Source organism: Anas platyrhynchos, chromosome 9, assembly GCF_047663525.1.
Source record: "Anas platyrhynchos isolate ZD024472 breed Pekin duck chromosome 9, IASCAAS_PekinDuck_T2T, whole genome shotgun sequence".
Lineage (NCBI taxonomy): Eukaryota > Metazoa > Chordata > Aves > Anseriformes > Anatidae > Anas > Anas platyrhynchos.
The window spans coordinates 9180777-9208737 of record NC_092595.1 but is presented as its reverse complement, the minus strand read 5'-3'; the positions used below and the strand labels follow the sequence as shown (position 1 = coordinate 9208737).

Here is a 27961-nt window from a genome sequence, read left to right as displayed (position 1 = left end):
GGCACCGCAGACCTCCATAAAATTCCTTAAATAATTTAATTGAAAAAAAAAAAAGTCTTTTTTTTTTTTTTTTTTTTGTTAAAAAAGATTTGTACAAACGCACGCTCGCATTAATTCCTGCTGCTGCTGCTTTTGTTTCTCCTCTCACCGTTGAACGCACCGCTCCGCGTACGAACCTGTATAAAAAGGAAGGGGAAGGTATGGGGCAAACCCCCGAGGGGCAAACCCCGCGGTGTGGGGGCTGAGGGAGACCCGGAGCTGGGGAAATGAGAAGGCAGAAGTGGTTTGTTGCGGGTTTGCTATTTAAAACGAGCAGAACTCCCCCAAAAAGCCAAGCCAAGCCAGGATCGAGCATCGTGGGGATGCTGCGGGGACCCCAGCCCTGCAGCACCAGGACCCCTGTGGAGCCGGGCACCTGGGGGAAGGTCCCCACAGCAGGGACCCAAATGAGGCCCTGGAAACCCCAAGGGAAGGGGAACGGTGCAGGAGACCCTGGGCACCCCGCAGCAGAGGGGTGGTGGGACGTGGGGAGCCCCTTCCACGTTGCTGCGCTGCGCGGGGCCCCACCAACCCCCCCGCCTTGTTTGCTGTTCCTGCACTGGGGAACGGGGTTAATGAGAAACCCAAGGGCGGGCGAGTTCCAAGGAAAAGGGGAAAAACAGCACCTGGCTCTGCCACCGCCAGCTGGGCAGGGGAGGACCCCGTGGGTTTTGGGGAGCTGGAGGCACGTGGCCACCAAGAAGCCCCCCGAGATGTGCGAGCCCTTTGGGGACGGGGAGCCCCGGGGACCCCATAGGTTTGGGGACCCCAGGGGTGTGGGGACCCCAGCCCTGCTCTCCCCACGGGAGCACCCCAGGATTTTCCTGTGCCGGGTGCCTTTGAAGTGGTGGTGCTCGCACCTGGCCGGGCGGCTGCCAGCTGGGGAGGCAGGTGGGGGTGACTCATGGAGGCCATCGCCTGGGAAAAGCCGGCTGGGCCACCCCGGGCAGGCTGGCGGTGGCCACGGGAGGGCTGTGTGGGGCTGGGGACGAGCCTCGGGGACAAATCCTGGGGGTGCGTGGTGCTCCCCGCTCGCTCTGGGGCAGAGAATGGCCCCGCTCTGTTTTCACTCACCGCATTTGGGTCCCAAATGTCGGGCTTGATGCGAGGAGGGGATGGGAAAAACCATTACCAGCATCTCCTGCGGCACCAGGTGGGGTTTCAGCACCTGGCTCTGCCCCGGGACTCGTTACCTCCAACCCTTTGCGCCCCACCAGGGTGCACGCCGTGCGTCCTCGGGCACCGCAGGGCTGGCACCAGGTCCGTGCCCGGCAGCGAGACAAATTGGGGAGCAGGAAGGGGGGGGGGCACAGAGCCAGCCCCCAGCCCCCCGCGCTGGTGCAGCGAGAGCGACGGAGCCAAGGAGACGCCGTTAAAATTCTTATTGCCTTTATTCTGCCCATTGCCTCACACAGTCCTGCCGGCCAGCACACACGCACGCACGCACACAACTCACGCACACTCACGCACGCTGGGAGTTCTCTCCCTCAGCTTGGAGGAACCGGGCTGCAGTGAAGAGTCAGAGGAAGGTGAGTGAGTCTTTTGGCAGCAATCACAGCGTGTGGCAGGAGCGGGGGGGGCGGCCGCGCCGGCGGCACCCGCTCCTTCTGCATAAAACAGGAGGCTGGGGGAGGCCAGGCCCCCCCCCTGCGCGGCTGCAGCCCCCCCGGCCCCGCTCCCCGGCCCCCCTCTCGCAGGAGCGCGGCTGCCGTGGGGCCGAGGGTCCCTGTGCAAACGTGCTGACGGCCTCACTCTGCAGTCCAGAGCCGGCCACGAGAACCAAGAGGGTAAGAGATGCGGAGCTGGGCACCTGGTCCCCCTCCCTCCCCTTTTCTGCTCCCTCTTTTTTTTTTTTTTTTTTTTTTAATATATCTCTCTATTTTTTTTTTAATGTTTTTTTTTTTTTTTTTTTTTTTTTGCCTAACTCCCTGCATAGTAAAATCTCACGGGGTTCGGGTTCTGGCGTGCAAAGCCAAGAAGAAAGGGAGCGAAGCCTTCCCTTCGGACACGTTCCAGTGCAGACCCTCGTGCGGAGGGGCCGCGAGGGGGGGGGAGGAGAGAAGTGATTGTCTGGGGCTGGGCAGCCCCGTCCCTGGCGTCGTCTCCACACCGCGGGGGCTCGGCCTCCCCCCGGCTGCCTCCATGCGGGGTCCGGGGTCGGGGAAGGCTTCGGACGCGTCTGACGGACTCAGCGGACGGGGTCAACAGTCTGTGGCCTCGGGGACGGGGGGACGGTGAGGACTCGGGGCGGGGAGAACAGGGTGAAAAGAAATCCAAGAAGCAGAACAACTCTTCAAACCGATGAGCACCGAGACAGGGCGGGAAGCGGGATGTGCCATCTCCGTCCCATAAATCCATCTTCAATATGAAGACTGCGTCGCTGCCTCGCCGCTCCAGGACACGGGACGAAAAGCCGGGCTCCCTCTCGGCACGGGTGCCTCCGATCCGGGGCAGGGCGGCCCGGCCCGGCCTGTCCCAGGCGAGCGTCCGAGGCAGAGGAGCGCCGCGGGAAGGGGGAATCGGGAAGCCGGGCTGCACCGCAAACTGAACCTGGTTGGCAGGTTCCCTCGGTCCGTTCCAATGCAGAGTCCCCTGCGGTCAAACCTGAACCGGGAGCGTCTGGTTCATCTGCAGCCTCATGTCCTGAATGCTGCTCAGGATCTTCTTCTGGTGCCCTGCTAGCGTCACCCCTATCCTCAGCAGGTCTCTGCAAAGAGAGGGTGAAGATTCAGCGACCTGGCAGGTCTGGATGCTGATTCCCAGAGCTTAACCCCCTTAGGAACTCACTCCCCCACCCCAAATCTGCCCTCTGCAGCTGGGTGCCGGAGAGGCGAGTGCCCACGCAGCCCCCCGGAGCGGTGACTTACTCCGCCGTCATCTGTGCCACCAGGTCGAAGGAGGCAAAGCCGGCATTGACGAAGTTCTCCTTGTACCGTCCCATTTTGATGGCGTCCAGCCAGTCTCCCACGGTGGTGAAGGTGGTGTAATCCGGCACAGTGCGGTCCAGGAGCGGCTGGGAGACGCTGCGGGGCGAGAGAGCCACGGGTCACGGAGGGATAAGAGGGACGCCGAGTCGTCCCTGGCAGCAGGGACCTCTCTCGTCCCTGCTCTCCCAACGCCTCCAGTCCCAGCCACCTGTGTTCCCCGGGATCTGGGACCCCACTGACCCAGACTGGACGCTGGCGATGACCTTGAGGCTGGCAGCGTTGCGGATCAGCTTGTCCAGCGTGTTGACGATCTGTGCAAATTTGGGCCGCAGGTTGCGGTCCCGCACCCAGCAGTCCAGCATCAGCTGGTGCAGCGCCGTGGGGCAGTCCATGGGGGGGGGCAGGCGGTAATCCTGCTCCACCGCGTTGATCACCTGCGGGGAGACGCACACGGGGGCTGTGAGCCCCTCTCGGGTCCTTGCCGGGCACCCCCAGCTCCCCGGTGGGCACTTACGTCCTGGTTGGACATGTCCCAGTAGGGTCGCTCCCCGTAGGACATCACTTCCCACATGACGATGCCGTAGCTCCACACGTCGCTGGCCGAGGTGAACTTGCGGTAGGCGATGGCCTCAGGAGCCGTCCATCTGATCGGGATCTTGCCCCCCTGCACGAGCAGACAGCTCCCTTGGTTAGCACATACTTTGTGAGACCCCACACCCCCCCAGCCCTGCAGCCTCCCGCGAGCATCCCACCCCGTACCAGGGAGCTGGTGTAGGTGGGGTCGGCCGGGTCGTCCTCCAGGAAGCGGGAGAGCCCGAAATCGGACACTTTGCAGACCAAGTTGCTGTTGACCAGGATGTTGCGGGCAGCCAGGTCGCGGTGCACGTAGTTCATCTCCGACAGGTACTTCATGCCCGCAGCGATGCCTCGCAGCATCCCCACCAGCTGGATGACCGTGAACTGCCCGTCATTGAGCTACCCGGGGAGAGAACAGAGGGGTTTTCAGCACCCCAAATAGGCTGGGGGTGGATCCCAATACGCTACCTATCCTGCCTAGGGTCATCCCTCTTCCCCGAGATGCAATTTATCCCTGGAGATGCCACCAGGACAACGCAGAGGGATGGAGAAGGGGAGCTCAGAGCTGGCACCCCACAGCACGAGGCAGGAGGAGATGCTCACCCGGAGGAAGGAGTCGAGCGCGCAGTTCTCCATGAACTCGGTGATGATCATGACGGGGCGGCTCTTGGTCACCACGCCCTCCAGGTGGATGATGTTGGGGTGGTCGAACTGCCCCATGATGCTGGCCTCGCTGAGGAAATCGCGCCGCTGCCGCTCCGTGTAGCCCACCTTCAGCGTCTTGATGGCCACGAAGATCTCGCGGCGGCCGGGCAGCTTCAGGCGCCCGCGGCACACCTCGCCGAACTCCCCTGCGGGTGGGAAGGGGACGAGGGGACAGCAGGGTGAGCCGGGGGACCAGGGGACCGGCGGTGCTCTCAGCAGCCGCTGTGCCCAGCCCCGGGACTTGCCTGCTCCGATGACCTCCTCGATTTTGACGCAGGAGATGTCGATCTCTTTGGCAAACTCCCGGACTGCTTCGTTGGGGTCCTCGTAAGTGAAAGGGTCAATGTAGACCTTCATCCCCGGGGTGACTGCAAGGACAGAGGGCTCGTCACAGGGAGGGACACCACCCGGGTGACGTGCCACGCCAGCCTGGCACGGCATGGGACCTGGGAGAGGGCAGGCAGAGCCCACGTGCTGGGCTGCCACTCACCGTACTGCTGCAGCTTCTCCGTGTACTCGGGATCTGTGCTGTTGCGCTGCTTCCTGCCCAAAGGAGACGAGAGGAGGTGTTCAGTAACCATCCCTTTCCTGATGGGGCAAAGACACGTGCTGCCAGCTTCCAAATCCCAGCACAGGCAACCGAAGCCAGAGAGAGCTTCCCCTCCGGCAGCCCGCGAGCAGAGCGACCTCTGCCTGAGGTGCGGTGGCAGAAGAGAGCCCAGCTGTGCTGAGAGAGGGCAGCAGGAGCCCGGGCAGAGCCCAGAGCTGGTGCTGGGAGGCAGGGACACACGGTCCTCCTGCGGGACCCCCGTGCAGCAGGTCCAGTCCTTCGCTGCGTGACTGGAGCTGCTGGAGCTCTGCCTGCAGGCGTGAGCAACCCCCAAAGCTGGCTCTGCAGCCCTGCTCCCTGCAAGGCCAGTACCTGAAGCAGACGATAGCGATGACGACCACGACGATGACGAAGAGCAGCCCCGCAGTGGCCGAGCCCACGATCAGAGGCAGCTCCTGGAAAGTCTTCCCGGTGGAGCCTGGAGGAGGGAGAGGCAGGAATCAGAGTCAGGCTGGGGAGGGAGCACTTTTGGGGGGCTGGGGGGCAGGAGGCAGCCCTGTCCCGGTCCCTACCGTCCTCTGCAGTCGTCTGGAACTCGGTGGGGAGGCTGTAGCGGCCGTACCCAGCCACCGTGCGTGCCCGCACCTGCACCATGTAGCGGGCGTTGGCCTTCAGCCCGTCCAGCCGCACCGAGTTCTTCTGGCTGGTGACGGTGTTGGCAATGCCATCGCTCTGGCCTTGCTGCAAGGGAGACACGGGGGTGTCACCGCTGCGTTCTGGCCCCCCTGTTGCTGCTCCCCTTCCGCAGATGCCAGCCAGAAGGGGCAGGGGGAAGGAGTGGTTGCTGTGCTTTACCTTCTCGGAGTACTTGATCTCATAGTCGAGAATGATGCCGTTGGGTCTCTCCGGGGGAGTCCACGACAGCGTCATGCTGTTCCCCGTGCTGCTGTGCAGGTGCATGGTGGGCACGGCAGATGGGGCTGGGAAAAGAGGGAGAGAGGAATGAGGCTGTGCCGGCACCGGCACCCGCTCAGCAACGCTGAATCCAGGCCCACCCTGCCTGCCCTCAGCATCTCTGCAGCCCCCGCGAGCCCTCCTGTGCCCAGCTCCTCCCCCATCCCCGATCAGCACGGCTCCTGCTCTGATAACCCCAGCCAAAAGGCACCGAAAAGCTTCGGGACCATCTCTGGAAGGAGATGTGGTCTCAGCGCCTTGCAGCCAAGGCGATAAGGGAGCAAGGGACGCTCAGAGATGGCACCGAGGTGATGTTTCAACCCCTGCCTCGCTGCAAACTGGTCCGGGGAAGGGCTCTGGCAGCCCAAACCAAGGCTCCTTCCCCTCTTCCCCTTGCCAGGAGCCGCCCGCCCCACCCCACCGGTGAGACCCGTGAAATCAGATCAGAGCGCGGCGGCTGGAGATTACCAGCAGCACGCTGGAGCCGGGCCAGGGCGGGAGGAAGGAGGGATGGCAGAGCAGCCGGCTGCCTGCGAAGGTTGGGGCTGGTGCTGAGCCTTCCCAGGCCCACAGGGGAGAAATCTCATTTCCTTCCTCCTCCCTTCGCAGCAGGCGCAACATCTCTGGGGTGGGTCTGGGAGCTCCGGAGCTCTCCGCAGCATCTGCCAAGCCTGCCCTTCCCCGCCTGCACGCGCTCTGATCTCATCCCCTCCAGGGACGCACGTTCCAGCGGAGAGGAGAATTCACCCAGGGGATTAGAGGCAGGAGCGGAGAGCCGGCAGCACGGCAGCACTGCAGCTCCAGCGGCGACACTGACCTGCCTGGTTGGTGGTGATGTTGACGGAGGCGAAGTGCGGAGGGAAGGGGCTCTTGCTGGAGATGCCGTTCACCGCCTGGACCTCGAAGGTGTACTGGGTGTGGGCCATCAGGTTGCTGATGTAGATGCGGCGCTCGGTGAGGCCCAGCTGGCGCGGCACGAACTCCACGTTGTCGTCGCAGCGCGTGCAGAGGCGCCGCTCCACGCTGCACTTCTTGCAGATGACGTTGTAGAGCAGGTCGTCCCGCCCGCCCGCGTCCTGCGGCTCGCTCCACTCCAGCACCAGCGACGTCTCGTTCACGTTGGAGATGACGCTGCGAGGAGCCGACGGCACGCCTGGACGCATAAAGGGGGGGTCAGGGACGGCTGCCACGTGCCCCCCGCCCCGTACCTGGCTCGCCTCCCCCCCGTTCCCTGGTGGGGCTCACTGGTGCAGGCGCTGTCGGCGGGGTCTGTGTCGGCGCGGAAGAAGCCGGTGCGGCACGTGCAGACCGTCGCTGCTCCCGAGGTCGTGCGGCTGTTGGGCGGGCAGGGGGAGCAGGGCCCCTCGCCCTGCTTGGATTTGAAGGTTCCCGGGCCGCAGGCTGCAGGAAGGGAAAAAAAATCTGTGTGAATGAAGGGCACCCACTGCGGGACCCTCCCTCGCTGCCCTGCATGATGTCCGGGTGGTGGCAGGAGGGCCACCGGCCACCTACAAGCTTTCCAGCACTGCTACAAGCTGGGGGCAAATCCTGTGGCTTCCTGCACGCCTCGCCAACTCGTCCCTCCTCGCACAGTGACCGTGCCCAGGAGATGCTTTCCCAGGCTCACAGTGATCTCTGCATCCCAGGCTCACTGCAGGCCCCCTCTCCGAGCTCACTGCAGGTCCCAAGCCCACCAGGAGGGCAGGGAGCCGTGCCCCAGCCCCTCAGGATGAGCAGGGCTGCTACGGGGAGCTGATACTCTCTGGTGCCAGCACAGCCGAGCTTGCTCAGGTCATAAATGGTGCCCAGGGACCCCCTGGCACAGGCACAGCTTTCCCCGTGCAGGAACACCCACCCCACACCCACCCCGCTTTGTTCCCTCTCCCAATTTCCCACGGAGGGGCTCTGCCACGCACTGCTCCCCCTTCCCCAGCTGGCTGCCGTGCCCAGCACCCCGACCCTGCCTGGGCACCCCCCCAGAACCCCCCCAGCCCCAAACACAGCCCCTCTGCCCCATTCCTCCACTCAGCCACTTCAGCCACTTCTCAGCCCGCAGCGGTGGCACCCTGAGGCCGGCTCCAGCAGCGTGTGGGGAGCGAGATGAACACATTCCTGCAGGCTGGCACCACCAGCCTCCTGCCCCATGAAGGAGCCAGGAGCCTGGATGCGGCCCCACACACTCCACGGGCACTCAGCCCTAACGAGGGGCACGTGAGGGGATTAGTGGCACTCCAGCTGAGCCGAGCAGCGTCGGGAAACCGCCCCCCGCCTCCACGCCGCCTCGTTTATCGCAGCCCTGCAACACCACGGCCTGAAACCAGGCCAGCACGGGGCCTGCCTCCAGCCACGGGGGCTGCTCTGCACCGAGACCCCCCCCCTGCTCTGGCATCGCCCCCGTTTGGCCGGCACGGCACCCAGGGCACGTAGCCCTGCTGGCAGCCCTGTCCCCGAAGCGGCACCTCCTGTCCCGTGCCTGCCAGGTGACATCAGCCACAAACAAGAGGAGTTGCTTCACCGCGAGGCTTCTCCCGACACAGCGGAGGTTTCCTGGCAGCCCCACGCCGTGTTTGGGGCTCTCCCCGCTCTCCTGCTGCCAGACACGGTGGGGACAGGGGCTGGAAGCCCCCAGGAGGCTCCTGCTTGGGGCTGCCCGCACGGCTCAGCTCCTGCAGCTCCCTGACCCGAGCTCCCCCAGCCTTTGGGAATTAAAGTTTAGCCCGTCCCGAGTGTGCAGATAACGCCGCTGCGCTCCTCTGCTGGCGATGGAGAAGGAGCCAGGGCTCGTGTCCCCCCAGCCCCACAGGCTGGGACGCAGAGGGCAGCTGCCCAGAGGTGCCGGAGCAGCCTCAGCACGCACAGACCCACCCCAGCCGCAGTCCCAGGCAGTTAAAACTGGGTGGATGCAGATTCACACATAAGGAACCAGATTGCTGAGGAATGAGAGATGACTGAAACCTCTTGGACAGGAACACTCTGGGCTCCGAGAGCTGCCAAACATGCTTGGGTTATGGACAGGAGCCCAGATCCATCAGGGACAACCCCCCCCCTCCTGAAATAATGGGCTTGTTGCGGGGGATGAAACCGGAGCCACCAGCGTTTGCGTGAAGCCGGGGAGCCCGAGCCTCAGCCGGGGAGGGCGAGGTGTGCCTTCCTCTCTGCCTCCTCCTCCTCTCCTCGCCCTGGCTCCTGCACCAAGGGAACAAAAAGCCACCGTGGGAGCTCAGGGCAACACCGAGATGACACAAAGCAAGAGGTGAAGGCGGCTGCACGGCACCCTCGCTGCCACCCCGGCCAAGGAGGGGGCACAGCTCTGCCCACACCCCGATTTAGGGCGAGGAAGAGCAGGAGGGGCACCGAGGCCCAGCTGCGCCGCAGCGCTGAGGCATCCAGCTCCGTTTAATAAATCAGAGTGTAAAGACCTCGGTGGCAGCGTGACAGCTCTCAGCCACATTTGAAGGCTGTAACCGAGCTGCAAGCTGATCCCAGGTCCCCGGCGGATAAGCCGCTGTGTCATCTCTGCTCTGCAACAAGCTGCCCGCGCAGCCAGCGCCGAGGGAACCCGGCATCACCGGAGCAGGAGCGCGACTGCAGCCCTGGCCGGGCAGCCAGGCTCCCCTCTCCCCCTCCCTGAGCTTTTCCTGGTGATAAAAAAAAATCAAACAACAATCCCCAGCCTCTGCACACAGATGGCATCGCCCAGCTCCGGGCTGCGGTCACCTCTGGGGAGAATGTGCCAGGGGCTGACAGGCGCAGGACAACAGGTCGGGGAACCGAGGCGGAGCGCCCAGGAGGGAGACGCAGCCCGGAGTGACAGCCGGGGATGAAGGGCTGCAGTGGGGATTTACGGGGACACGGGGGGCACCCTTCCACGCCTACCCCACCCCAGAGAAGGAAGCCCAAAGGAGGGAGCTGCAAAACACCGAAATAAAGCCATCGGCGCAGCATCAGGGCGCCACGACTCGCCCTGCACGCACTCATCGGTTACGGGATGTGGGCAACGGCCCCAAACCTGGCACAGCGAGCAGCCCCAAAACCTGGTGCCCCCTCCCCATGGGGACACGAGGCACCAGCCCTGCTTTGCTGCAGCTCCCAGCAGCGAGGGAAAACTGCCCCGAGTTACCCTGGTTGAGGGCTCGGTGCTTTTCTACCCGCGTGATGCTGTTCCAGCCCGGGCAGCACCTTTAGGGCCGTTTCCCTCCCCGTAGGACTGAAGCAGAAAGCCTCACTGGAGTCGAGATAAATTAAACTGATCACATCCCTTTGTCCGGCAACCCTGTAATTTCTTCCAAGGCAGCAATCAGGTTTGCCTGGGCTGATCTGTGCGTTGTGAACCTACCCTGCTCACTCCCTTCGCGCTTTCGTAAGCGGCTGCAGATGGATTAGAGCCACGCGAGCAGCAGCCCAGCTCCAACTCTCCTTCCGAGCCTCTTTTAAAAGGCACTTGATTTTGATTTTTTATTTTTTTCCAAATCACCCTTTGGGTGGAAATATTTTAGACGAGCGCAGTCCAAACGCCAACGGAGCGAAGTCGAAGGGCTGAGGAAGGGAAGAGCCCCTCGGGGTTCCAACAGTGGCATCCGAGGAACAGGCAGGAAACCAAAAATTCTTTTTTTTTTTTTTTTAAAGGGAAAAAATTCCAAGAAGCGCCGCTGCCTCTCGAGCCGCGGCGGGTCAGCACGCAGGACGGCAGAGGCAGATTTCCTCGACCGTGTTACAAGCGAGCCATTGTGGAGCTGCCCGGCTCTGAAGCGCCAGCTCCAGCGCTGCCGCGCCGCCTTTGATCTGTAATCCCGGCCAATTAATAGAAGGCAGTTTCACTTCCTGGTTTTCGTGCAGCAACCCCGTGTTGCAATGCAAAGCTGCAAACAGTTGGCAAGGGGACTGCTGGCTTGGCATTTTTTTTTTTTTTTAATTCATGGTGATGTTTCCATTAGTCACTGATTGCAAGGAAAAGGTATTTTTACAAAAGCCACGCTTTGGCCCCAGCCTGACCTGCTATCGCCTGCTGGCGGCACCCAAACACGCAGCGCCGGCCCCCAGCGCCTCCGCTGGGGGGAACCCAAAGGAAACGGCTTTGAGAGGAGCCCGGCGCCGTGCACAGGCTCTGTGGGACTGGGTTTTCAGTCTTAGTCTGGATTTTCACCAGCCCCGAGGCAGCGGGCAGTGCCAGGGAGCCCCATGGGGGTGCCGTGTGGGGGGCTCGCTGCTAGCACAGGAGGAAGGCAGCAGCCGGCTCCCAAACCCTTCTGTGTCGGGGTGAAGGTGGCGTTGCATGGCCGTGCACCCTGGCACGGCCCCGATTTGGGGCGCAGCTCCCGAATGGGGTGCGGGGCGTGCGCGCCCGGCAGCGTTTTCGGGGAGGTGCCGGCGGCCGACCTGTTCTGCGCTCCCACGACAGGCACCACGACAGGGGAATCCCGACACCTGCCTGCATGAGGCGGGGAGCTCCTCACCAGCAAAAATCCGGTGTGATTTGGGTCGTCACGGAGAGAGCCCCCAGACGGGTGGGATGGCAGCGTGTCCCCTGGGCCCCCCGCCCCGGCCAGGAGCTCGCTCGTCTCCGCGCCGCGAGCGCTGCCTCCGCGCATCTCCGTGGCGAGGAGCGTGTGGGAAGCAGCACAACCCCCAGAAGGGCCGTGTGCTAATTAAATAAAGATAATGAGGCTGAGAATGAGATGCCAAATCAATGCTGTGGCAACTTCTGAGCAGAGCGCCAGATACCAGCCTTGCATATCGCATTACAAAGCGTGCCAAAGAAACTGCCTTCAGCCGGGCGGGATGAGCCCTCGGCTCCCGAGGGACCGGGATCCGAGCTGCATTGTAACAGGTCTGAATGCGAAGTCTAATCCTGGCGCTGGATGGAGATAAATAGGAGGAGGAGGAGGAGGAGGAGATCTTCAAAGGCCACGGCAAAGTCTGGGGAAAGGGGGGAGATTTACAACAGGGCTTATCCCATCGAAGCGGTAACGCAGCATTGTTATTTATTAAAATGCCATCTGGCACCTCGCGGCGCTCTTCACCCGCACGCCCGGGAGAGCTCCACAAAGCCGGGGGGCAGCGCCTCGTGTCCCCCCCCGGGCAGGATGGGGACCGTGCCCCCCGGTGCTGTGACACAGCCCCTGCCTGGCAGGGTTATGGGGTCGGGCTCCGTCCTGCTCCCCCTGTGCACCAGCCCCTGGCGGGGGCATTCCTGCGGGGCGAGCTGCAGCAGCGTGGGGAGGGGGAAGAGCAGAAACGCGGCGAGGAGGCAGCCAACAAAGAGCAGAAAATGGAGCTGGGTTCTCCGAGCCCTTCCTCAGCTGTTTCCACTTAGAGCACACGATCATATGGCGGAAAATCTGATCGTACGAGCGCGGCGCGACTTTCCCAGAGCAACGTGGAGACACCGCTCCTACCCAGAGAAGGGTGCATGGGGACGTGCCCGTAGGGCTCAGCCTTCCCCATGCGGGGAGAGAAGCTGAGGCTCGGGGGAGAAAATAAAGGTGCTGCCCATGGGCTTGGAGGATGGAGGAAGGAGGAGGCGTGCTCGCGGTGCTGGGAGAGGCGCAGCGCCGGGCTCTGCTCCTCCTGGGGGGAGCAGGGAGGGGACACGGCCCCGGGCTCTGCGGCGATGCCCTGAATGTCACCCAGGGAGCCCTACAGCCCTGCCCCGAGCTGCTGCCCGAGCTGCTCTTCTGGACACCTCGCTTGTGAGCGCAGTGGTTGTGGGCATGGCTTGGGCTAGAGCATCGCCTCTGCAGAGCCTCTGCTGCCTTCCCCAAGCAGGGAACCACGAATGCCGGCATGGAAAAGCTGTCACCTCGAGCCCAAGCCCCTCTAGACGCAGGGAAACAGCCCTCAGCCCTTGGTCTGCACGATCTCCCAGCCCAAGCGACACGGAAAGCAGCTCCCCAGGAGCGGGGACCCCAGCGCACAGCATGGCAGGAGCTGTGTTGGGACCAGCGGAGGCTCTGCTCTCCAGCAGCAGCCCGGCCAGCCGCTCCGGTCATGTATACATCCCGCATCCCATCGCCCCTGCCAAGAGCAGAGGGCTGGCGCCAAGGATCCCGTCATCGGCGAGCACAAAGCATCCAGCCTGGGGGCCCACTGCTCCCCGCGCGATGCCTCCGGCCCTGGGGAGCAGTGAGCATCCCTCCTGCTGCCCAAACCACCCTCGGGCATCACCCTGCGTGCTGCAGGCAGCTCCCGAGGACAAAACCACCCCGAGCAAGCCCAACATCCATCCAGGCAGATTTTTCCTTTGCAACATCCCCCACACGGGACAAAACAGCAACGCCAGCCCCTAAACCTCTGATGCCACCTCTCCACAGGCGGGATGCTCTCTCCTTTCCCTCTGAGGGGCTGCGGAAGCTCACGTTCTCTGCCTGTTTCCCTACACAGCTTGCTGGAAGCCTGCAGCGCTGGCAGGGCGCTCGCCTCTCCCGCAGCTTGCCCAGCGGGGCCCCGCTCGCCGTCGGGGTTCCTGAATGCCTCCGCACCGGCAGCGTGAAATCACGCCTGCCGGGAACAGCCCGGCCATCAGCACCTCGGTGCGCCGCAGGAGGGAGGGAGCAGAGCCCTTGGTCACCACAGCAGGGGTGAAAGAGGCTGCGAGTGATGCGTGGGGGCTGCAACGAGCCGGGTCCCTGCTGACAGCCGTGCCCCTGAGTCCAGCAGACACAACCTGCAGCGCAGTGGCACAGCAGACACCAAGTCCAAGTGCAGCGATCCTCTGAGACACCTCCCCATCGCCGCAGTGACCCTTGCTCCGTGCTCAGCGAGCTCCAAGCCTCCAAAACCAGACCTCGCTCAGCGCAGACCTGCCTCCTCCATCAGCGCACGCGTACGAACGCAGCAGAAGGGCCAAGACGGAGCGAGTCCCCCATCACCGTGCACTCACCTTGGCACTGGGTGTCCTTCATGGTCGGCTCGTAGCCGGCGGCACACGTGCAGGCTCCCACGGGCACCATCCACTCGCCGTCGCCGTTGCAGTACAGCTTGAGAGGGACGGACACCTCCACTGCGTTGGGGATGCAGGTGCCCGGAGCGATGACCAGAGACGTGGGCTCAGCCCCCGTTAACGTCTCCGGGAAGATGGCAAAGCCAGCGATGGTGTTGGAGCATTTCTTGTAGAAAGCCCGCACGGAGATGAGGGACATGCAGGCCCCCAGGTCCTGGAAGGCCAGGTAAAAGCCGTTCTTGGAGAGGGGCCCAAAGCTGCGCACCTTGGTGTTCACGCGGCCCGACTCCAGCTTGGAGAAGCTCTCGTCCGGGGCAATTGTATCCACTTTGATATAGGGGTTCTCCATCCAGAAAGGGCTGCTCGCCGAGGCAGAATCCGTATCCGACTCGTAATAGAAGAGGTTGAAGGTCTCTTTGCAGGAGCCGGGGATGTTGGGGATGCTGTTGCAGTCCCGCACGGTGAACTTGAGCTCCACGTAGACGCGCTGGACGTCCTGGCGCTGGATGAACTTGGTGCGCAGCCAGTTGTTCTGGTTGGCCTCCCGCACGTTGCACACCTGGTACGTGCGGATGGGGTTCATGGCCTCGTCGTAGCCGCTCACCTCTTCCCACTGCAAGAGGGAGGCAGCGTGTCAGACCCCCAGCCGGGGACACCAGGCGAAGGGCACGGGGCAGGGCAGCAGCTAACGGGGTGCCGAGGGATCGCGGCGTACCCGTGCTTGGAGTCAGCGTGGGGCCACGGGTGCGTAATCCCACCAGGCAGGGGATGCACAGGAGGGGAGGGTGAAGGCACAGGGAAGCGACCCCGACCCCCCCAGGGCCGTGCCCTGTGGCACCGGGGACCAGGTCCGGCTCCAGACTTACCCCCGTCTCCGGATGGGTTGTCCATGCCAACTCCGAGGTCACCCACTTCGTGTCCATCAGGGTCTCTGGAGGGAGAGGGAGGAAGGAGAGAAGTAATTGGAGCTGAAGGCCAAGATTCGAGGGGGAAAAAAAAAAAACAAAAAAACAAAAAACGCAGGAGGAGTGGGGGAAGAAAGGAGCTGACATTTCTGCGGAAAACAGCGACTTGGGGGGTGAGACGTGGTGGGAGGAGGGGGAGCGGCACAGACAGGCTCCAGATTTCTGCTCTGCTGTCAGGAGCACAGGAAGAGCGAGGCGTCCCCACGGAGGTGCAGGGCGAGGGGCGGCCAGGTGGCACGGGGACAGGCTGCCATCCCCGGCCCCTCTACGGCCGCCGAGCCCCCCACCTCCCCGGCCCCCCGTCCGCGCCCTCCCCCTGCGCTTTGGCAGGGCTCGTATTTACTGTGGCTGGGGTTGAAAGGGCCCATTCCCATGACAGGGCGGTGCGGGCCAGGCAGGTTTATCCAGAGGAGGAGGGACTGGCAGGCTGCTCTCCCAGAGACGCCCCACATCACTCATTTTACAAGAGGGGAGAAGAATTTGACCGTCTGGCCAACATTCCTGGAGCAGACTACAAGACAAACCACCCCGACAGCATTCCCCAAACAGCCCCAGCCCCAGCCTTGGGGGAGCGAGACGCTTGTCTGGGAAGAGCTGCAATTGCAGGCAGCTGTCGCTAATCCCAGGCAGAGCCGCGCGGCTCCGAGCTGAGCACCGGGCACAAAAACGGGGGGAAAAAACGCAATGACAGGGAACCACACCGTGCCGGGGGCTGCTGCTGCTGGTCCCCTGCCTGCTTCACCACCCTGCTGCATCCGGGGCGGGACGGGGTCCTGCCCTGCCGTGGGATGCTGGCTCTGCTACCCTGCACCCAGGACGGCCCCATGGGTTGTTCGGCACATTTGGGGTCCTCTCGTGCCCGTGGGGAGCCTGAGGTGAAGGGGCTGCAAACACCAGGCAAAGCCCCAAGCTGGGTAAAGCTTTTTTTCCCCCCTCTGCCCCTACAGACCCTGCTCAGAGGGTATCCAGCAGGACCAGCTCCAAAACCTCTCCCCTCCCTTTGCACCCCAACCCCGAGGGCTGTCCGTCTGTCTGTCCCTCACCCCTTCTGCCCCAGAGATGAAGGGCACGGAGCCACAGCTCCTCGAGCGCGGCTCGCTGCCGGCAGCCGGGCACAGTCACCCCGGGCGCCGTGGCTCAGCCCCGGGAGCCAAGGGGCAATTTCAGCCTCTTTCCTTCCACCTCAGGAAAAGCACCGGCTGACCCAGCCAAGGAGGAAGCGCGGAGGAGGAAGGAAACGTTCGCACATTACAGGGTTTCAGATGAATCCCTGCTGGAGGTAAACACCTTCCTTCCCAGTCCCACCCCGGGGACACCAGCCAGCGCCGCCTGGCCTGGCACCCACGGACGCGCCAGGAGCTGGCACGCAGCCCTGAAGCAGCGGGGCAGGGGACACGAGTGCCACCGCGGCACGGATACACAAGGCCCCTCAGGGACACACAAGGCCCCTCGGGGACACACGGGCTCTCCGCCCCACTCTTTCCCCAAATCAGAGGGGCAGCCACAGAGCCAGGCAGGCTGCCACGCTCCCCGGAGCCCCCGTGCCATGCCGAGGTGGTCACGGTGGCTCCTGGCGAGGGCAGCCCACGCAGGGGACGGGAGAGGGGGCTGCGGAGCGGGGCCACCCGCACCTCTCCGAGGCACAGCCCCGCGCGCCAGCTGCCCTAATAAGGGCACAGCGGTGCTGCGCGGGGGCCAGGCACGCAGCGCCGGAGCGGAGCCAAGCGCGCGCTCGGCGTTGACAGCACGGGGCTGCCAAGTCCCCGGAGCGGAGACCCAGGGCTGTAACGGGGCGTGGGGTACGGCCGGCCATGGGGGTCCTGCGGGCAGCCTGGTCCCGAAGTAGCAGCCTTAAATCTGCCCCCCGGTGCGTGGGAAAGCCCTGCGTGCCCTGCAGCCTCCGTGCCCAAGGCAGCGCCCTGCGGCACCCGAGGATGGGGTGCAGCAGCCGGCGGTCCCCTCCGGCAGCGCCCTTCCCCGCCAGCACCGGTCTGGGGTAGGCGCAGGGCTTGGCCGCGCTGCACCCTAATTTGGCAGCTTCTACCCCTCTGACCAACAAGGAGGGGAAAGAAAACAAGAGAGCTGAGCCGGCCCCGCTGGCGCGAGAGCCGCGTAAACCACACAGAGAGAGAGAGAGAGCGGGGAGGGAAAAATCATAAAAATAAAAATCACCGGGCAACGCAGCTAAAGGAAACGGGACCCGGCACAGAGGGCGGCGAGGCTTTCCTGCAGCTGCAGGAGCGCACGGGGCCGGCCGGGGTCAGCGGTCGTCCCCAGCCTCCCCTCGCAGCCTGCCGAGCGTGAAGGTCGCAGCCGGCCGGCCCCGAGGGCTGCGGCACTGCCCGGGGCTGGCGGTCACCCGCTGAGCCCAGCCGGCCGCAGCCGAGCTGCAGAGAGCGCGCGGTGCCCTCGGAGCTGCCCCAAGGATTTCTCGACAGAGCGGCACCGGGCTCGTGTCCTTTCTCCAGCAAGTGCTGGGCCATGCTGCGCGCTGGCCCCCTGCTAAAGGAACAGGTCTGCACCCAGGGTTGGGGTGAGGGGGAAATCGGGGAGCGCCGGCGGCTCGCTCCCACCCGTGCGCGGTGCCAGAGGTGGGACTGGAGGTTTGCAGGTGCTTTGGAGAGACGTGAACAGCGTCATGGGCAGCGGAGCCGTGAGTCAAAGCCTCCCAAAGCCCGCACACCGAGGAGAGAGCCTGGTTTCATTAGTCAACGGGAAATTGGCTCCCAATTTTACCCAGCGTTGGGAAGTCACCCTAAGGCCTGCTTTATCACCCCTGTCTGCAGTGCCGGGAAGGTGTCCTCTCCTTACCTCCGGCCAGACCGAGGCAAAGAGCTCGGATGGAGACTGAGCCCTGCTCTGTTTTGGCAAGCACAGCAATCCCCAGCCGCCCCCACACACCAGCAGGATTTCCACGGCAGGGACGGATCCAGGAGCCGGGAAACAGCCTCACTTCTCAGATGGGGCCACGAGCACGGCTCTGGCTGCCTCCTCCCCGCCCTGCAAAGCTTCCTCCTACGCACACCGCGAGCTGCAAAGCGTGGGGGTCCCAGCCCCTGCTCTGCCATCCCCTTTTGTGGGGTCCCCGGCAGCTCGCGGGGCACGGGGAGCCCTGGCGTGGGCCCATCTGGAGACTGGGACCTCCTCCCACGCAGGGGCCCAGGAATGCTGCGTGCACGCTCCGCGGCCAGCCAAACGCTCCAGCTCCCCCCCAGAAGAGGCCCAGGGAGCCCGTCCCGCGCTGCTCGGCGGCAGACACGCGCAGCGGCCGCGGCGGGGTCTGCACTCAGCCCTGGCTGAGCCAGAAGGGAAAAATTCTTTCAAGATGAAGCCGCTGGGGAAGGCTCGAGGAGCGTCTCCACCGACCGGCTCCGATTTAAGCGCTCTTCCCTTTGAACAGCGGGGACCGCCGGCTTTATCAGGATGCGCTGGCAGGGTACGACGCCAGCTCCTCGCCCCAACGGGAAGGGGGAGAAGGCAGCCAGCGCGGTCCTGAGCATCCTGAAAGAAGGCAAGGGAGGAAAGTTAGTAAAGACGCCCACGCAGCCCTGCTGCAAACAGAGGAACCTGTTCTGCAACGCCGCTGCGCTCCCTGGGAGCCACGCGCACCAGCGCGCCCGGCCCGCGGGAGCCGAGCCCCGGCAGCCGGGCTGGGCCACCCTGTCCTGTCCCATCCCGTCCCGTCCCATCCCATCTCGTCCTGTCCCATCCCATCCCATCACCCAGCGCCACGGCGGCTCCGTCGGGGCGCTGGGGCAGCGCCTGCCTCTCCCTGGCTGTCAGGAGGAGAGGTGGCTGCTTAGGGATCCGCTCGCAGCCTCGCCTCGGTGCCTGCTAGCCAAGCAGCCACCAAAAGGGGCATCTCCCCGACATTTTAATTTCCTCCTCAGTTTCGAGATGATTATGGCGGGAGCGGGCGGCCTTGTGCACTCCCCATTCAAGCACCTATCGGCACAATTAATCCCAGCACCGTTCTAAGCAGCGGCACAAAGGGCCTTTGGTGCAGGGCCCTTTATCTGGGAACAAAGAGCTGCCTGTGGGAGAGAACCTGAGGTTGCACTTTTCCCGCTGACGAGTGCTTCACGTACACAAAAGGGGAGCCACACAGAGCGCCGGGCGTTGGGTCAGCACACGTGGGGAGACCCCGCGACACCTTTCCCACAGCAACTTTTCCTCCAGGAGGGTCCCGGCTTCTCCCTGGCCCCAGCCAGACCCCGCAACCCTCCTCCTCCTCTTCCTCCCAAGCAGGGGACGGCCCTGGGGACACCCCCAGCAGAAGCTTTGGGCACAGGCTCGAGGAGCCCAGCGGAGGAGCCTGCAGACGCTGTCTGCCAGCTCCCTCTGCAGCACCGCCGGCACACAGCACAGCCCGTGAGGGATAACCCAGCTCCCCTGGGGACCCCCAGGCTCCCAGCCCGGCGTCCAGCACGGGGCCGGGGGCCACGCAGGGTCCCCACCCTCGGCTCTGGGGCTGGGGTGGCGCGGCTCAGCCCAAGGGAAGGGCAGGAGCGCTCCCTATCGCCGCCCACGCTGGGAACCTGTCCTCACACCGAGCAGGGCGCCTGCTCCCTGGTGCTGTGGAGCAGGGGGGACGTGGGGATGCTTTGGGGACGCTTTGGGGATGTCCCCCCCAGCCCCAATCCTAGGGGACGCAGGGCTCCGGCTGCCTGCGCCCACCAACGCGCGCTCACCCCAGGTCCGGGGCGAGCCAACGAGCTGGGAACAAAGGGAAGAGAGGAGGGAAAGAAAGAAAAAAAAAAAGTGGGGCCTGTATCACAGCTGTGGCCCTTCGTGCCAAGGGCGTTTGGCCCATCATCAAAGGGGATCGGATTTGCTGAGGCAAATGATGACACATCCACTTCAAGCGGGGCAGGTTCTGCCTGCTGCTGGAGGCGAGCCACCGGAGTGAAGAAGTACTGTGGGCACTTAATAATAGACTCATTATTTCTGCATTATGGCAGGGCCCAGAGGCCCCAACTGAGATTAAGGCCCCTTTGTACACACCACACACACACGCACAAGGGCAGGCAGTCCCTGCCCCGGCCCGGCCCGGCTGAGGACGGGCAGCACCGCCGGTCCTGGGGCCCGAGCACCCTGCGGAGCCCGGGGATGCACCGAGGCCGTGTCCTCCCCCTCCATTTCCCAACCCCGCACCGGGATGTAACCACCTCACCGGGGAAGATGGCCCCGTGGCTCTGAGCCATCATCCGGCTGCATCTTCCTGGTTTCCCCCCCAGTTCCCCAATGACCCTGATGCCCCACACCGACAGGACGGGCAGAGCCAGCCCCAGTATGAGTGCAGTGCAACAGAGGGGGCCGGGAGCGCTGCCTCCATCCAGCCCTGCCCCATCAGCCACCCGCTGACTGGCTGAAGAGGGTTTTCCGGCCGCGTGCTCCTCGCCAGGAGCTGTTTCCTGATGGCCGGGAGACAGACTGAAGCATGTGAGAGGGGACAGGTGCCAGCTCTGCAACTGCGAGCAGCAGATCCAGTGGCAGCGCCCGGGACGCGGGGAGGGACAGGCGTCCACGCACCGGGTCGAGCCGGGCAGGGCAGATTTCTGCCACCGCAGGAGCGTGGCCGTGCCAAGCTGGGCTGCGACACCGGCTGGCACGCAGCGTGCACCCCCTACAAATCACGGTGGCTGCAGCACGTTTTTTCTTTTTTTTTTTCTTTTTTTTTTTGCAGCAGGACAGCAGGTCCCTGCCCTGCAGCCGCATGCCGAGCACTCAGCTGCGCCCTGGCCGCGTGCAGCCCGAGCCCTGCCAGGTCCTGCTGCCAGCCCCCAATTCCCTCTGAACGGCCACGCTGACGCCGGGAGAGGACGCGAGCCAGCTGCCCGAGTCCAGCCCTGCGCTGCAATTACAGTGCTATTAATACCGCGGGGATTTCGGATGTCACAGCCCCGTGCGCCATGCCGGGGTCAGCTTCGCCGGGGCGAGCTGCCATCCCTGCCCACGTGGTGCGCGCACCCCGGCGCTCGCTGCTCTTCCTCTCCTCCAGGAAAAGCCAAATTCGCTCTGCTGAGCCACGGGAAAAACAGACCCCACTGATAAGCCCCCAGAGACCCCGCTAGCCTTGCGATGACTGCCACCCGCTCGGGATGGGCACGAGGAGGGGACGCCCTCCACAGTGCCCTGCCACCAGCTCCCGTGGGACAAGCAGTGCGGCATCAGCCGTGCCAGGTCAGCAGGAGCCGTGTGGGCCAGGAGGCAGGGGAGATTTATAGGTCGGTGTCCCCAGCAGGAGCAGCCGTGCAGCCGCCCTCCACTGCCACAGAAATAACTCATCGGATCCGGAGACGCCAGACCTGTTCGAGCCGCGAATGCTATTAACCAGGATGTAGGCAGCAAACCGGCCCACAAACCTGCCACCCGCCTTTCCAGGCCCTGCAAAGAGAGGGGAAACGTCGCCACGGCTTCGCAGGGCAGGTGTCCACCCCCACGGGGGTGGCTACGGATGGATGCAGAGCCCCAAAATCCCCGGGGAAGGCGGGCACCAGTCCCGGCGTGGGTCTGCCTCCACGAGGCAACCGCGTGCAGCAGGCTGCGATCCGAAAACGCCTCTCTTTTTTTTTCCCCCCAGCTCTGTTTTTTCCAGGTTGTACTTTTGGAAGGAGGCCAGGGAAGGAGTAATGATATTTAAAAAACACCCCCTCCCCAAAAAAGGTTACTCGCTGCACATACAAAGGTTCGCCCCACAGACGGGGCGGCTTGGCTGCCAAGCTGCATCCCATCCAGGCAGCGCGGAGCAGGGGTTTCTGCCAAGATTTCCCTCCTCTCTCCTGCCTGGGGCAGTTACCCAAATCTCCACGCTGCTCTCCGCTCGCTTCCTCGAGCACAGAGCCCATCTGGAACTGCTTAAACCCAAATATCCTCCCCCCCCCCTTCTCTGCCTCCCCCACCCCCAAAGTCAGATTCTTCCAGAGTTAAAACAAGCACAGAGTCAGGAGGGGGTGCCGGGCCGGGCTGACTCGCTCCTTCATTTCAGTTTAATTTCTGGGGAACTAGAATAAATCTGTTCCTGGCGATCGTTCAAGCCCTGCACATTTTTCTCATTAATAAAAAAAAAAAAAAAAAAAAGGCCTTGGATCGCACGCCGTGTGTGCGTGCATGCCGCGCGCCCCCTCCCCGCTCGCCCAGCCCGCGGGGTCCCTCCTGCGCCCCAGCCCTCGCTGGGCAAGCACCAAGGCACCCTGGGGACAAGTGGGACAACACGGGGGTGGCCGGTGTCCCCTCCCCGGGATGGTTTTTTGGGCAGCTCTGTAGAGGGGCCCTGGTGATGGCCCCACCTCAGAGAGGAACCGGGAGGCCCAAATTGTTGTGCAGCTGCTGCCAGGCAGGGAAGCCCTTGGGGATGGCTCCCCTGGGGCAGGCAAGGGACCAAGGATTAGGGGGGGGGGTAATCCTGCTGCCTCCCTTATTTCAGCCCCCCCTAAAGCACCGCAGCCCCTGCTGGGCCCCCCACGCCCAGGGCATTCCTGGGGAGGGGGCTGGGAAACAGGTGTTTGTCAACAGCTCCCGCCACATGCGTGAGAAACACCAGGCCACGTCTAGCCCCGCCGCTTAGCAACACACACACACAAAAAATTAAAAAATAAAATAAAACAGCAACCCCCCCCTCTCCAGACAACCCCCTCCCCGGCCGCCACGTGCTGGCACGCGTGCGGGGAGCGGGGCCGGCGCTCGGCCGTGCTGCGGGGCTGCTGCCTCTGCCCAAGATGGCTCCCCCGTCCTCCTCCTCCTCACAGGGGCGGCCAAGCGGAGCCGCGGCGGGCTCGCTCCCCTCCTGCCTCGCTGAGGGGAAACCAGGCTCCAAGAAATGGGCTGTGGCCCCATAAGCTGGGACCTCCGCGGGGAGGAAGGGGACGGAGCCCCCGAGCTCAGCCCCGCAAGGCTTTGGTGGCCCCACGAGGCTTGGAGAAGGGTGGGCGATGGTGGGAGCCGAGGGAGGCAGGAGGAGGCCTGGAGAAGGCCCGGCCGCCCTACAAAATGGCTCCTGCCTCGCCCCGGGGCTGCTGGCGGGGTCTGTGGGGCTCTGCTCATGAAGGAGGATGGTCCACGCCTGCCACCAGCCCCGCCGGCCTCAGCTGGCACCGCCACGGGGCGAGCCCAGCCCGAGCCCGGGACTGGGTTTTGAGCAACAATAATGACGATGATATACATAAAACAACAACAACAAAAAACAAAACCCAAATGAGGCCGTCCCGCCAGGGTGGGAACGTCCCTGCAGAAAGTCTCCTGGCCTTCAAGATAGCAGCCTGTCCCCAGGGGCCATGACCGCTCCCGCGTGGGGTTTGGCGGCTGCGGCGGGGTCCCTGCTCGGCGGCTCCCTCCTCCCCAAAACACGGCTTGGGAACATGCCCGCTCCCCGAGCCATGCCAGCTCCTCGTGGCTTTGATCTCGGGGAGGCACATGGCGATGGCAGCCACCGGCTCTCCCAAGACTCATAGGGACGAGGACGGGGACCGGCACCCACCCCGCTGCTTTCCCCGGCTGGCAAAAAAGGGGGGACCCCGGTGCGGGGCGGCCCCAGCACCCTTCCCCCAGTGCGGCTCCCAGGCGGAGACGCTGGATCCCGACAAACCAGTTTGACTCAGCACAACAGGAACAGCTACAATTTTAAAAACATGCAAGTCTGTGATTCAGATTGCTCGGGCTGTTTTAATTAAACGCCAAGCTCCCCTCCACTCCAGCGAGCAGCAGCAAACGGCTCACGGAAAGAAAATGCAACCAACTGGTTTCCCCGAATATCTCTCGCAGTAAGTCATCACAACAAAACAGGGAGTTTCGGTTCATTCCTTCAAAACCAGAGGCCGCTATTCCCAATCGCGGAGCCCAGGCAGACGCGGCCCCGGAGCTGCGGCCGGGCGCTCGCCGCCTCCAGCCCGCGGCAGGGCTGCGTGCCGAGGAGAGGCACGGACAATGCCCGGCTGCAGAGCCCCGGCTGCGAGTTCCCCCTCTCCCCGACCGGCCGCATGCTCTGCGTGACACAAAGGAAAGCCCTTCCCCTCCCCGCCTCGAGCACGGCCGGGGCGGGCTCCCACAAACAAGAGCTTTTTTTTTGGTGAGGAACGGGAGATTTAATGAATCCAGCGAGCGCAACGGAGCCCCGCAACCTGCTTTCCCCTCGCAGCCCTACCCTGAGCATCAATAAAACAGCAGGGCTAGCTTCCCCGAATCACCCCGCCGAGAAACAAGCTGTTTCGGTGAAAAGTAGTTAAACAAAAAGCGAGATCTCCCCGCCAAGGAAATACCTGGTGGCTCCAGCACCGGGGGCAGCTGAGCAGCACAGCACCCGGTGTGTGGTCAGCCCGGGTAACACTTGGCAGGAGCCTGGGAGCAGGGAAGGGATGGCGCCAGATGAGGAAAAGATCTATAAATCCTCCTGATTTGGGTATTTCGCTAAAGCCTGAGTTGGATCGGGGCTGCACGCAGCAAGACACTGCCTCTGCTCTGGGGCTGATGGAGGAGTGCGTGGACAAACCCCAGAGAGGCCGCTCAGGCAGCAGAGGGGCACAGAGTTTGTTCCTCCCAGTGCCGGTCCCAGCCCACCCAAACCCCCCATGGGGACAGAGCCACCCGGTGCTGCCCAGCTCCCTCTTTTCAAGGCGTTTCAAGGCCCAAGGTTTTAACCCAGATGGATGGCAAGAGCCTCGAACACAGCACTCGCCCCGCGCTGCGGCTCCCCAAGGGGCCTCGGCTCCCGCAGCCCTGCCAGGCCAAACTCTGCTCCTCGGCTCCAGTCCCTGCACCGGAGAAAGGATCTGCTGTTGCCCCTGGACAGAGCATTCCTTCTGCAGCCGGCCCGGGGACTGCTGAACCGGAGAAGAAAAACACATTGTGACTTCAAACAAACCCAGCGCACTTACAGGATCTGGAGAGAAACCATTTTCTCCTCGGCAGCACAAAGCCCTCACTGAGCCGCTGCCGAGCGCGGCTCCCCCCCACCCCCGTGGGGCCTTGTAAAGAAACCCAACGCCGCGCCGTGCCCCCGAGGACGGGAGCTGATCCAGCCCCGGAGCCGCCAGGACCCTGCCCTCGCAGCCGGGCACCGGCCGCACGCCCGGCCCGTCACCCCCTCGGAGGGGACGGTGAAGCGGCCGGATCCGGGGGCCGCCGGCTGCCGTCGCCTGGAGGACGTGAGCGCAGATTTATGGCCTCGCCAGATTTATGATCAGCACTAAAATACCCGGCCGAACGTGCACGCTGGATTTACAGGGACCGCTCGAGCGCTCCGGTGCCCGTCGGGAAGCAGCGGTGCGAGCGGGCAGGAGCTCGCTGACCCCAGCACCAACAGTGGCTTCCTAAAAGCAGCGGGGACAGGAACCTCAGCAACTTTCCCTCCAGGGAAAGAGAGCAAAGGGAAAACGGGAGGAGAAAAAAAAAAAAAAAAAAGGAAAAAAAAGAAAACAAAAAAAAAGTCCCATGGGAATCAGGGCCAGCCCCCAAAACACCGTGCGGTGCCAGCCAGGCCCCGAAGCGTTCCCCCGTGCTGGCACGGCGCTGGGCCCCGACCTCCTCAGGCACCGCGTTTGTTCCCTGACCCCTTCGCACGCTCGGGAAGCCAAGAAAACCCGGCGGCTCCTCGGCACGAGCTGTTTGTTTTCTCTCCATCCGGCTCTTCGCGCCAGTTCACGCCCGGGCGGCGGGGGAGAGGCCGGGCCCCAGCCTCCCCAGGGAGCAGCGGGACAGCCCTGGCCGATGCTCGCGGTGCCCTGCCACGCCGCCACCGCCGCCTTCCTGCCCCCTTCCCAAAGCGGGGGCGGCGAGCGGGTGGGCGAGGGGCTGCCCAGGGGCCGGGGGCACGCCGGGGCGCCCTCCTCGCCCACACCTTCATCCTCCTCATCCTCCCGTCCTGCTGCCTCCCGGCACGGCGGTGCCCGAGCTGGCGTTGGCAGCGTCCGTGCCAGGCTGGCTTCTCCCTCCCCTGCGCTCCCGGAGCGAGCAGGCCACGAATCCCAGCTCATTTTTCCTACGGCGTACAAAGGAGGATGTTTTTTTTTTTTTTCCTTTTTTTTTTCCCACCCCTTTGCCAAAATAAAGAGAGAAAAAAAAAATAAAAATCAAATCCACTGGGTAGAGAGGGAGGGGGGGTGGGGGGGTGGAAGGAAAAGCAACACCCGTAAAGAGCCACCCCCAAAGTTTGTAGGGAGCCCAGCCCTGGGGGGCTCGCTGCCCCGAAATGGCAGCGGGGCAGGGCTCCCCTGCTCGCAGCAGCCCCCCAAACCCCTACCCAAAGATCGCAGCGGGTGAGGCGCAGCCCGAAGCCGCCTCCGAGCAGACAAAAGCGGGGTCCCCCCACCGCCGGGGCAGCCGGGCAGCTCCGGGGCTCGCCGCCGAACCGCGGAATTCTCCTTCCCGGAGAATTTTTTTTAATAATTATTATTTTTTTCTCCTCTCCTTTCCCTTCCCGGCCCGGGGCCTCCCTCAGCCCCCACCCCGCCACCTCCGGAGCTTGTGTTACCGGACACGGCGCAGACTTCGTGCCCAGCCAAACCCCCCCCCGGGGCCCCCTCCTCCGCCCCGGGACCCCGGAGCGGGGCCGTGCAGGGCCCCGGGGGCCAACCGGGACCTCAACCCGCGGCTGGGGGCCGAGGAACCGTCTTGATCCCGAGCTCTGGGCAGGGCAGGGGGGGTTCCCCCTTCCTCCCCCGGCTCCGGTAGGGATGCGCCACGCGTGGCCGCTCTCCCCGGTAGCCCCACGGCGGAGCCCGCGGGGTTAAACCGGCTACCGGGGGAAGGGATGGAGCCGGACACGGCGGCTCACGGCCACTCCTCCGGCGGCCCCGGCTCTTTTGGCCCGCCCGGGCGGCAGGGCTGAATTTTCCAGCCCTGGGAGAAACCGGGGGAAGGCGAAACGAGCGGGCAGGGCTCGGCGGGGCGTTCACTCTGGAACCTACCGAGGGCGGCGGAGCTTGGGGAGGGGGGGGGCTGGGAGCGGGGCTGCGGCGGCGGCAGCGAGCTCCGGGCGGGGACCTCGAAGCCGGAGCCGAGCGGAGGCGGCTCGGGGAAACCGAACGAGCCCGGGGGCACCCTGGGGGGGGGTCCCGGTACTCACCCTCGAGGGCTCGGCGGCCGGCGGGGAGCAGCAGGAGCAGCAGCAGGAGGGGGAGCAGCGGCGGCGGCGGCGGGGGGGCCCCCGGGCGGGCGGCAGCGGCAGCAGCAGCGGCGGCCATGGCGGGGGGCGGTGCGGGCGGCCCCGCCGGGCAGTCCCGAGCTCGGCGCCACGCGGGGCTCCTCTCGCCGCCGCGCCACGATCGCGCTCTGGCGCCGCCGCCGCCGCCGCCGCCGCTCAGCCGCGAGGGGCGGGGCCCGGCCGCCAATCAGCGCCCGCCCCTAGCAACCCGGCGGCCCTGGCGACGCCGAGCGCGGCGCTCATTGGCTGGAAGGGGGGGAGTGGGCGGGGCCCGGCGGAAAGATGAATGGAAGGGGTGGGAACGGAGCGAGGCCACGCCCACCGCCACGCCTCCTGGCCACGCCCACCCCAGCGCGGGAGGTGCAGGGCGGGGAGCGCGCCCCACCCAGCGGCCGCGCGCGGAACTGGTCCTTAAAGGGGCCGCGGCCCTGGAAGCAGGGGGGCTGCACCGAGCCCCCAGTGCGGGGCAGGGCGAGGGGTGGTGGCACTGAGGGTACCCGGGCACCCCCGGTGGCCTGTACCGCCAACCCATCCCGTCCCGTCGCATCCCATCCCATCTCACCCTAGCCCATCCCACGTACCCCATCCCATCCCAACCCATCCCATCCCACTCCACCCTATGATCCCCTTCTGTCCCTTCTGACCCCATCCCATCCCACATACCCCATCCCATCCTATCCCATCCCACGTACCCTATTCCGTCCATCCCATCCCATCCCAACCCAACCCAACCCACCCCATTCCATCCATCCCAACCCAACCCATCCCATCCCACTCCACCCTATGATCCCCTTCTGTTCTTTCTGACCCCATCCCATCCCATCCCATCCCATCCAATCGGTCTTTCTATGGTCCTTTCCCATCACATCCATCCCATGCTGCTGCATCCAATCCCAACCCGTCCCATTCCATGTACCTTAACCCTTTCCCATCCCATTCATCCCATCCATCCCATCCCATGCACCCCATCCCATCCCATCTCGCCCTATCCCATCCCATTCATCCCATCTCACCCTATCCCATCCCATCCATCCCATCCCATCCCATGTACCTCATCCATCCCATCCCATGTACCCCATCCCATCCCATCTCACCCTATCCCATCCCATTCATCCCATCCCATCCCATCCCATCCCAAACCATCTATCCCATCCCAACCCAACCCATCCC

The 27961-nt window shown here is 64.3% G+C and overlaps 1 protein-coding gene across 5 annotated transcripts; it reads right to left on the bottom strand.

Annotated features, from left to right (window-relative positions):
- Positions 1–1411: 1411 nt before the first annotated feature.
- On the bottom strand, positions 1412–26927 carry EPHB3 (EPH receptor B3). 5 transcript variants are annotated; one of them, XM_072042300.1, is made up of 16 exons: positions 25487–25637; positions 14557–14621; positions 13631–14303; positions 6997–7152; positions 6569–6904; positions 5653–5777; positions 5370–5538; positions 5170–5275; positions 4738–4835; positions 4493–4615; positions 4146–4393; positions 3726–3941; positions 3481–3630; positions 3175–3400; positions 2907–3062; positions 1412–2746 (listed from the first exon to the last, which is right to left on the bottom strand). In XM_072042300.1, the coding sequence occupies exons 1-15, from the start codon at positions 25620–25622 to the stop codon at positions 2914–2916; spliced, it is 2976 nt and encodes a 991-aa protein (XP_071898401.1). In that variant the 5' UTR covers positions 25623–25637; the 3' UTR covers positions 1412–2746; positions 2907–2913. The 5 variants fall into 5 exon arrangements, with proteins under 5 accessions (XP_071898401.1, XP_071898399.1, XP_071898400.1 ...); XM_072042298.1 differs by having other exon boundaries at positions 3207–3400; XM_072042299.1 differs by having other exon boundaries at positions 3207–3400; positions 4738–4790.
- Between the last annotated feature and the right edge of the window lie 1034 nt (positions 26928–27961).